The following is a 10,674-nucleotide window of genomic DNA, read 5'->3' on the forward strand; positions in this document are numbered from 1 at the left end:
GCGTTTTGTTCTTTGTCCATTAAACCGGGTCAGTGTGTCCAAACTTTTGATTAGTAGTGCACATTACTGGAGCCGTTATTACCGAGAAACCAAACTTCACACCATTTTTCTCACCGAAACCCCCAAATTCTCGTAAGATCTCACATTTCTCCTCACAGCAGGGAAGGTGTTGAAGTGCTCGCCCGCACACATGCAGACGTTAAGAAGCATACGTATTATCTAATGTATTTCATCATATTAGACATATGATATTATGAAGCCCTCCCCCTGTTTTAATGTCACTAATCTGCAGCATAGATGGAAAACGAGAGATTATGGGATTATTACCCACAATTATTTAATAATAAATTATGGTTTTAGTCATTAAAACAAACTGCAGCTCAGCGTGAATCCTTTCAGAACAGAAAGCTGCTCAGTGTCGGCAACAAAATGCTTAAAATGGAGAGGATGTCTGTTTCTGATGAGCAAAAAAAAGATAAATAATGTGAGGAAAGTCTGTTTAATGTTAGAATACCAGTCCCTGTGACCAGGAAGTTCATGAAAAGGCTCCACACACTGATAAACATGACTCTGCCTCCAGTGGTGGCAACACACACAGTCCTAAGATGTGAAAGAGAAATCACACAGTTGTTTTCTGCAGAGTTCCTGTTTGGGTGACAGTCCCGTGTGCACCACCAACAGCCCGGCCTCTAGTAAACATCTGCTTACGCTTTACTGCACACGTGTGCATGTTTTAGAGAGGACGGCAGATTTACAGAAATAATCCTTCATTTCTCATCTATGCTGCAGCTTAGGCAGGAGGTTCACCTCCCCGTGTCTGCTTCCTAATATGTGAGGTGTGTGTGCATGAACACACAAACACACCCTCCCTGGCTAGGTTTTGATTTTCACTACTCAAGGAGCACAAACCACCAGTTAATGCTCAGCCCACTGCTGCCATCTAGTGGTGATAAACTAAACAACAAAGACATTTTCTTCTGAGGATGAAGCAGAAAACCAAAAAATCCACAGGAGCAGCACAAACATCAGAAAAACTGCCATCAGACATGTAAGGTTTCACTAAATCTGTACACTTACTAATACACGGGTAAATACAGAAGCCATTATTTTACTGCAACACGAGCACAGTAGTCTGAATAAATGACCAAAGACAGCTCTCCCTCTAACCTCATAGCAGAAATAACGGCTATCTGCTCCAGTCAAAACCTGTTTGAGGAAGGGTGCTGGTCAGAATCCACCTAATTCTGGCTCTGATCTTTTTTCAGTCTAAAAATGAATCTCATTCCCTCCACTTTGAGAAAGTTGCAGCAGAGTTTTTGCAGCGCAGCTCATCTTCTACAGAGACAGAGATCAGAGAGCCGGTTTAGATCCTGCAGAGTTCTGCTGCAGTGCAGAGTGATGCACAGAATACTAAGAGGCCTGAAACATGCAGTGTTTGTGATGGAAACTGATGCAACCTTTGTCACCAGCACACACACACACACACACACACACACACACACAAAGATGTGGATGTTGTACAGAGCCTCATTTTGTGCTTCATTTAGTTCTTTTCCACCTCCGTTTACCACCAAACAGACAAACCAGCAGAGACACATAATGCATGAACATGAATAACAGATCCTCCATCAAGCTAACGGCTCAGACAGCAGATTCCCTGCAGAGTAATGAATAAAAATAACGGCAGTAAGACCAACAGAATGTGAACCAAGAAAACAGGCATGTCTTTGGTAACAAAAATTAAAGTAATGCTGCGTCATGACATAATAAATCATCTGGTCTCATCGTTGGATGAATAAAACTTCAGCTTATTACGCTATGTTCTTATTTACAAAACAAAAATGAAGCCAGAGATGCACAAACGGCCCACAGAATCAAACCAAACTGGCATCTTTCCAGCTTCCATGGCTGAGTGCAGCTCCTGTCGAGGTCATGCTGGTCAGAGATGAAGTTTGGTCGTCTGGTGCCGAATCCAGACATTTGATATAATCGACTCAGGGTCTGAAAACCCGGGTTGACCTGAGTCGTGCTCATCCAGCTCTTCAGTAAGTCAAACCAGATAAGCAGAGAATATACGCCTCTAAACTTTAACCCTTTTACACCTGTTGTCACAAATTCCCAACAAACCCCTTCTGACCTTTATTTGTTTTCATCAAATTCATTTTTTCCATTTGCTTTTACCCGCTCTTATATATGTTTTTATTCTTTATATTAGTTATTTATCCATTATCTTTATTTAATGATCGTTATTAATTTATTTAATATTTACAATAATTGTATGTATAATTCTCCCTGCAGTGTGTGCTTTTCTGCTCCTGAGTTTTCTGGAATAAACCTGTTACCAGCACCGTTCTGCCTCCTGCCTGATCTGCCTCCCTTCCTCACCTCCTCCCTGAGGTTACGTCCTCTCTCCTTAAGGGTGAGGACGGGAACATTTACAGAAATCTTATTTGACCAGGTGTTTTTAGTTTATTCTCGAGGTCATTACCTGCTAAAGGTTAAAGGTGGAACATGATAACTTCAGCAAGACGAACCTACCCAGCATCCTGCTGCAGTCTCCCACACTTCTCCCCCCACTCAGAACGAGAACCTGAGATTACTCTCAGGTGTGAGCTGCTTGGAGAAAAGCGTCTGTAAAAGTAGAATAGAATAGAATCTGAGCTTCTCCCGAGAAGGAGTGATCAGCCTCACTTTTCCAACTGAGGACCATGACCTCAAACGTAGTGGTGCTGATTCTCATCGCAGCAGCAAAACCACCTTAGTGCTCGTAGTCTGGGTTCTTTAATGGACAGAATTTCTAGATGCAGGTGAGAGATGGAGGGTTTCCGGGTTGGTTTGCTCAGGACTGAAGTTTTCCTTTTGCAGATGATGTGGTCCAGTTCGGTTCAGAGAGCGCTGAGGTGGTTTGCTGACAACGCCCAGCTTTAGTTCTGCTGTGGATAATTATCCAGTTTTCTTCATCTACAACCAATGCAGCAACTCAGACGACAGCACATCGGATGCAGCAGTACAGGAACCAGAAGATATCCGTTATGATCATAGAAATTCTGGAAAAACAAGAGGAAGACTGGCAGTCTTATTCATCGGCCCGATGCTGAGCATAAACAGAAGACGGAGCGCTTTGCAAGCAGCTGCTGCACAAACAGCAAATTCTTCAGTGACGGTAACGAATCTTATCTGTGGAAGTAAACCTGCCTGATCCATCTCTACCACTAGTTTTAGGTATGTAATGCCAAAAGTAAGTTTTTTTTATCTGATAACTGTTCTAGTTTAACCATTTAATCATTGTTAATATATTATTAATTGTTGATTCTTGTAACATCAGTACAGATTATTTTTTATTTATATTTATAATCTCTGTGATGTTTTCTTACCTGTGAAAGAAATCATCCATGTCAGAAGCAGAGAAAATTTAAAAGGTTTGAATTCAAACATTTTGTCTCTTCTTGTTTTCTGTGACTTGTTCTCACGCTGTCGTGTTAAAAAGTGTCTGAACCAGAACTGTTTTAGACAAATGTGGTTCCTGTGGTTGATGCCTCTTCAGAGGGTTTTACTCAGGCAGCTCATACAAACTTCTCTCTCAGGTTATGTGGGAGGGTGGGTTGTGGCTCTGGGCCGTCCTCCTCCCCCTCCTCTCCTTCCCCCCCTAGGCATGTGCTGGGTGGGTGACCTCGGCTCATTGACTGTGGTTGTGTATGTCCTAGTCGTGGGGGATGGCTGGTCCTGGCCTGACCTGGGGGGCCTCCTGGGAAACAGGGGTGCCTACTGCCGCCAGCAGCTCATCCACTGGAGGGACGTTCGCTGCCCTCCAGTGGAGCCAGACATTTCCATTCTCTGTAGGTGCCTCTGGGCTCTTGGGGCTCGGGGCCCTTCGCTCTGGCCGCCCTGGATGGCCGGTGCCTGGCGGGATCAATGGTTGCCGATCTTGGTCCACCGGGACCTGTGCCTCATGATCGTGGGGGGCTCTGACTGGGGCCTTTCTCTGCTGCCCTCGGGGTGGGTCCAGGGTAGTTTTAGTGGTGGAGCAGCTTGGGTTCGTGCTCCGGGATTGCCGCTGTTTGCCCGGGTGTCTGGGCCGCCCTAGTCTGCCTCTATTTATTACGAGTGTGTTTTTGGTACTTTGGTTGTTGTTGTGATATTTCTTGTTGTTGTTGTCTTGGTTATTTTTTTCAGGAACTCCTGATGATTGTCAGCTTAGTTTACCTTTAGAAGTTGTAAGAAATTCTCTGTTGTGTTTCTGTTCAGGTGTAGCAGCTGGCTGTCTGGTGTGGAGTTGAATTGAATAAGACTGCTCTTGGCAGAGCAAATATGTTCCTCTTAACAGCAGCCAGACCATCATTCTGCTGCTACCGTGCTGGACAGGATAAGTTAAAAAACTAAATAAACCAGCCTGATCCATCTCTACCACTAGTTTTAGGTATGTAATTCCAAAAGTAGTTTGTTTTTATCTGATAACTGTTCAAGTTTAACCATTTAATCATTGTTAATATATTATTAATTGTTGATTCTTGTAACATCAGTACAGATTATTTTTATTTATATTTATAATCTCTCTGATGTTTTCTTACCTGTGAAAGAAATCATCCATGTCAGAAGCAGAGAAAATTTAAAAGGTTTGAATTCAAACATTTAGTCTCTTCTTGTTTTCTGTGACTTGTTCTCATGCTGTCGTGTTAAAAAGTGTCTGAACCAGAACTGTTTTAGAGAAATGTGGTTTCCTGTGGTTGATGCCTCTTCAGAGGGTTTTTATGCAGGCAGCTCATACAAACTTCTCTCTCGGGTTGTGTTGAAATCAAGAAACATTACACTTCTTAAAAATACTCTGGGACAACATTAAGATCTTTTAGAGCTGAAGGAATATTTTTCCTTTAAAGGTCTTGTTCTCTGCCAGTGAGAAAAGAGCTCATCTACTTAAACTTTACAGCCTATAAAAGGAAAATAAAATATAGAACTCTCTTAAAAGCCACACAGAAAAAGATTAAAACTGAGCCTTTAAATAAAATAGATTTAGATGTGACTGTATTGTGGCCTTTCATCTGTATTCTTGGATAGTAGAATACAGGTTGTGGGGATCAGTGGAGGCTGCAGCAGGAACTCCAGCCAAGCTGTAGATGGCGCCGTGTTCCTCACTGTCTTTACTACGAACCTGTGAGACACAGAAAAGAAACAAAACTTTATGATTCACCCTCCAACATCTACATCTAAAATCCTAGTTGTTGGAATAAGTTTTTATAATGTGTTAGAGAACAGCCACTTCCATTCTCTGTAAGTCCTTAACTTCAGGAGAACTGACAATAAAGACGCATGACTTGATGGAGTAATAATCACCTGGGCCCCAGCGTCCCTCAGGTTGGTGTCATTGATGGAGGCGTAGACGTGGACGCCATCTGAAGGATCAGCCTGCAGTCATGACATTCAGTGCAGGATTAGAAGAAGTCACATAACTCAGCAGTTCTTCCACCAGACAAAAACCATCGAGTCATTGAAACCCTTTAGTTCCTGTTTTGTTTGTTCCTCATACAGTCATGGTAAAAGAAAAGTACATCCTCTTTTTACTCTAAGGTTTTACTTATGAGCGATAATAGAAAAATCATGTGGTCTCCAGAAGTCTGTGAGCAGGATCAACCTTTTCAGGATTTCTTTAGGTTTTCTGGCTTAATAACCCAAACAATAGAAATCATAGTGGAGCTAAGGCCTGTATGAGTGTGTGAATGAGTGAATGTGACATGTAGTGTTAAAAGTACTTTGAATGGTCAACATGTGACTAGAAAAGTGCTGTATAAGTACAGCCCCTTTACTTTAACTGGCTGCACTAAATTTGGCTGTTAACTCTACACAGGGAAACATACTGGCTGGTTAACAGAGCTCCCCATTAGCTGCTTCCCTCGTATTTGGAAATTTACTATTAAAGAATTTCACCCTTGTGGTCTTATCGGGTTTTATCTGTTAAAATAAAGGTTAAACAGCTGTAGTTCTGATATTAGATGATTATGAGTTTTTATTTTCATCCGTGTCTTTTCTTCTCTGCAGAAGCACCATCGTCTTTACTCTTCAACAAGGAAATTACATCCAAAGACCAGTTTGAGCACCAAAAATCTTCATGTTTAAATCAGATTCCTATGAAATAAAAAAGTAAGTGTAACCTGGTACGTGTGTGTGATCTCACCATGTCCTGACTGGTTTCTGGACCAGACCGAGTCCCTGCAGAGATGAAGCTCAACTCCTGAACAAACACAGTCCGGTTAAAGTTTTCTGTTTATAACAGTCATGGAAATATTTAAACATGTTGTTGTGGAAATAAACTGCCTGGCTGACAAAAAAGTCACCACCAAAGTAAAAAAGGTCCCACGGTCCATTATTTTGTTGTACAGACTTTCACTTTGATTCCAGCAACATTTGCTGTGTCATTGCTTCGATAAGCTAAGTCATGATTTATTTCCATCAAGTGTTGCATTAATTTTTTTCCAAGTTCTTGTATTGATGGGAGAGTCCAACCACTGCACAGCCTTCTTCATCACGTCTTAAAGAGTCTCAGTGGGGTTCAGGTCTGTACTCTGTGGTGGCCCATCCTTGTGTAAAAATGATGACTCATGCTCCCTGAACCACTCTTTCACAATCTGAGCCCCATGAATCCTGGCAACGTGGCCGTACCATCAGAGGAGATGGAGTAATCTGCTCATTCAGTATATTTACGTCATCAGCTGACCTCATTCTCTGGATACATAATGATGCTGAACCTAGACCTGAAAACTGCAGCAACCCCAGATCATAAACTGCCCCCATCACTTCATCATCGTCCTAACCCTATATACCCTATATATATATATATATGTATATATATAAATATATATATATATATATATATATTTATATTTATAGGTCTATAGGGACAGAAAAAGCAGAATAGTGAACAGAAGTAAAAAGCAAAGTAGAAAAAATGAAGAGGAGACAAAGATACAGCAGATAGAAGCAACAACCTTCAATCCAACCTAACACCAGACAACCAGCTGCTACACCTGTACAGAAACACAACAGAGACTTTCCTACAACTTTTACAAGTAAACTAAGCTGACAATCATCAGGAGTTCCTGAAATAAATAAATAACCCCCCCAAAAAAAAACAAAAAAAACAAACAAACATGTATCACAACAACCAAAGAACCAGAAACACACAAAAACATCTGGACAGCTGACCCTTCCTAAACAGACTACCACCGTTTCCATGGCAACGGGATGCGTCTTTCCTCGTGGTTGTTTAAGAAATGAGAAGCTGCTCGTTGCAACAGTTGGGATGAAACCAGATGAAAGATAATCTCCCTGCAGTAATTTTCCAATGGGAGCCTCCTGGATAAATCCATGTAATGACATTTTCTAGCCAGGCAGTGTATTTTAAATTATTTGGTTTAAAAACTCACAATTGTGTCTTTCATCCTTGTTTTGTTTCCTGAAGATCAAATAGAATCATATTTACACCCAACAGAGAAAATCCATCTTTAATTAAATTTGGGTTTATAAAAGTTTAATGTGGGAATTTTCTCACCTTTAGTTTTCCTCCATCTGATGATCATCACCGTGGTAATTAAGAGAGCTGCTGAAGCAACAGCTGCACTGATCAGTGATGCCAGAAGAAAATCTACAATTTAATGGGAAACAACATGGAGCTGTGATGGAGTTGCTCATTATTAATTCTGCTGTTTTGTCCTTTTTTGTTGAAGTTTAGACACAACAAACCTGCATCTGGTTCAGTTTTAGCAGTTGTTGGAGCGACTGATGTTTGTGGGGTTGTTGTTGGTGTTGTAGGTCTTTTTGTTGTTGTTGGTGTTGTGGAAAATGAAGTGATTTTTGATGAGGTTGTTTTTGATTTTGTATTTTTTTCTGAAACTTAAAGACAACATGTCATATTTCCTGCAGCAATTCATCATTTAGGAACACTGATGAGTTGAAAGACAGGAAATGAACCTTTATGATGAAACGAGTTAAACGTGTTTTTCTTTCTGTCCTCACATGATGTGAAAACAGTTAAACAGCTGCACATTTAAAATAAACAAACTAATGATGTCATCACACTGTTTCATTGATCCAAATCAATAATTCAGCCTCTCATTCTGTTTCCAGCCTCCATGAGTCTCAGAGCATCATGTCACCATATCAGTGTCTTTCCATGAAACTTCCTCACTGCCTCCATCATTACTGGAACATTTCACAGTATTTTAATGAGACAGTTAAAGATGAAAACAACATGATGTAAATACTCACTGTTAGTAACAGAAAGTTGAACTGAAGAGTCTGTAAATGAAGATTCTGATGATTCAAACTGTCTGCAGGTGTAAAGACCTTCATCCTCCACTGTGACCTTCTTTATAACCAGGAAACATTTTTCTGTAACATTCAGTCTGTCTGATTTAGATCCAGCTTCACTGTGAATCTTCCCATGTTCATACAATGTCACTGTTTTTCCTGAGACACTGTAGAGCCATGTAGTACTGAAACATTGATCATTAAATTCTCTGAAACCTTCACAAGTCAAAGTGACATCATCTCCAACCGTCGCAGTCGTGTCAGAAAATTGTTGAGTTTCTGCTGAAAATGAGAGAAAAAGAAAAACAAAGTTCAGCTGTTATGTTCAGACTTTATTCTTTATTTTAGATCCATGTTTGAAGAATAAACTCATCATGTTAAAACAAGCTGCTCTCATGAAATAACATATTAATAACACACCAAGTCATGTCGTCTGCCATTATAAGGCATTTTATATTTTCTACATGTCAGTGCACATCATGTCCTGAACTGTAAACTTCCTCTAACCATAAACATTCACTTTCATTTAATAACATAAAATAATACATGGAAACTAAAATCTGGATAAAAACACAGAAAATGTGTCAGATATAATGAAGCATGTCATGAGGATGATGGTTAAAATCCCACATTAAACTTCTGACACAGTTAAATAAATGTTACCTGTCTTTATATTTATAATAGACGTCATGTTTCCTTACCTGTAAATGGAAGCATCCATGTCAGAAGCAGAGATAATTTAAAAGATTTCAATCCAAACATTTTTCTCTCCTCTTGTTTTCTGTGACTTGTTCTCTCGCTGTCGACTCTCAAAGTGTCTGAACCAGAACTTCTTATAATAAAAAGTAGTTTCTACTTCCTGTGGTTGATGTCTCCTCCTCACTGTGACCTCTGACGCTTTTTATGCAGGCAGCTCAAACAGACTTCCGTCTCAGGTTATGTTGAAATGTAAAGAATCATTTCAGTATTTTATGACCAAGCAAAGACTCTTATCTGCAACAACTAATCTGTGTGTAAAAATGCAGATTAAAAACATTAAATAAGAGGAAATAATCAGCGTGTTTGTCGATGTTTTCTGAGTCTCACCAGAAAACATGTAGCGTCTCTAACTACTCGCTGCTGAGGACAAGTATAACATCAGGATTAGTAACTCAGTTACCACATAGATGTACAACAACACAGGAAGTCACAAATAATGATGTTCTTAGCACAGTTTCACATCTGACCTCAGCACCGAATATTCACTTCTCGTCATTTAACTTATCTTCTATAACTTGTGAAAACCCACCCAGCAAGCAGTCAGTGCTGGTTTTTCCTCTGGTTAGTCTACATAAAACATCCAACCATACAAAACACACAATAGATTAATGAATTAATTTATATATATATATATATATATATATATATATATACACGCCAAACTCAAACAGATTAAGAACAGGACATGAAGATCCATGAGACTGGCTCCTCGTTGTATTTCTAAAGTTTCTCTGAGAATTAAAAGATAAATTTGTTGATCGTGTGTCTAGAGCAGCCTTTAAAAATGACTAGATAAATATAAAATGTGTCAAACGTGCAGTTTGGAGCTGCATGAGCACCCACAGGTGCATTTCTGCAAGATATTAAAGTTTGTTGGTTCATAATTCAAACCAAGGTGGTGTGTTTCAGCTGGTGATGGTGCAGCATGTCTCTAAAGACGATGTTCTCATGATGATGAGGTGGAACATGTTAGTTCAAAGATCAACTGACTGGTCTGAAAGATGCTGTCAACTTCTGATCAGCTCTGGATGCAATAATATTCTCTGTCCACTAGAGGGCAGTAGAATAAACAAAAACAGTAGAAATTTCCCCTTCAGACACCTTTTTGCCTTTTTGTTCGTTAACCAAACAGAAAAAGCTCTTTTAGTTGGATTCCCGATGCTTCAGAGATGATTTTACAAACTAATAACAACTGACAGATTAACTACCAGCTCAACTCAACTAACCAACATTTTTATTCAACAGAAAAGAATAAATAAATAAAACTGTCCATTTACAGCTCTCTGTAACGATGCATCAAACCAAATTAGACAAATTTACTTCTGAATCTTGGAGCATCTAGCTTCAAAAACATCTTTACAGCATGTTACTGACTCACTGGTCATTATGTTGGGCATGAATATTTTACTTTTCGGCTGCTATAACGTCATAGTTCGCTGTAAACCTGGTTCTGATTGGCTAGAGGGTGCATCAGCTGTTAGGGATCAGAGCACCTTTGACAGATTTGTTGTTGAACCTTTATTAACCAGATGGGAACGACAGCTGAGTTTCTGTCAAAAAAACAAAAAAAACAAAAAGACAAGATTTTTTTTCTTCCTAAACAGAATCTATGTTGAA

The 10,674-nt window shown here is 39.8% G+C and overlaps 1 protein-coding gene across 2 annotated transcripts; it reads right to left on the minus strand.

Annotated features, from left to right (window-relative positions):
* Window positions 1-4,470: 4,470 nt before the first annotated feature.
* On the minus strand, window positions 4,471-9,374 carry LOC121633507. 2 transcript variants are annotated; one of them, XM_041975606.1, is made up of 8 exons: window positions 9,000-9,374; window positions 8,257-8,577; window positions 7,732-7,881; window positions 7,541-7,633; window positions 7,416-7,444; window positions 6,167-6,223; window positions 5,329-5,400; window positions 4,471-5,146 (listed from the first exon to the last, which is right to left on the minus strand). In XM_041975606.1, the coding sequence occupies exons 1-8, from the start codon at window positions 9,058-9,060 to the stop codon at window positions 5,033-5,035; spliced, it is 897 nt and encodes a 298-aa protein (XP_041831540.1). In that variant the 5' UTR covers window positions 9,061-9,374; the 3' UTR covers window positions 4,471-5,032. The 2 variants fall into 2 exon arrangements, with proteins under 2 accessions (XP_041831540.1, XP_041831539.1); XM_041975605.1 differs by having other exon boundaries at window positions 8,257-8,580.
* Window positions 9,375-10,674: the final 1,300 nt, after the last annotated feature.

This window comes from Melanotaenia boesemani, chromosome 22, assembly GCF_017639745.1.
Source record: "Melanotaenia boesemani isolate fMelBoe1 chromosome 22, fMelBoe1.pri, whole genome shotgun sequence".
Classification (NCBI taxonomy): Eukaryota; Metazoa; Chordata; class Actinopteri; order Atheriniformes; family Melanotaeniidae; genus Melanotaenia; species Melanotaenia boesemani.

Coding starts and splice junctions, on each gene's coding strand:
- LOC121633507 (XM_041975605.1), bottom strand. CDS start 9,060: ATGTTTGGATTGAAATCTTTTAAATTATCTCTGCTTCTGACATGGATG. Junction 7,445..7,540: donor CAGATGGAGGAAAACTAAAG/GTGAGAAAATTC, acceptor TTTGATCTTCAG/GAAACAAAACAAGGATGAAA. Junction 5,401..6,166: donor CAGAAACCAGTCAGGACATG/GTGAGATCACAC, acceptor TCATGACTGCAG/GCTGATCCTTCAGATGGCGT.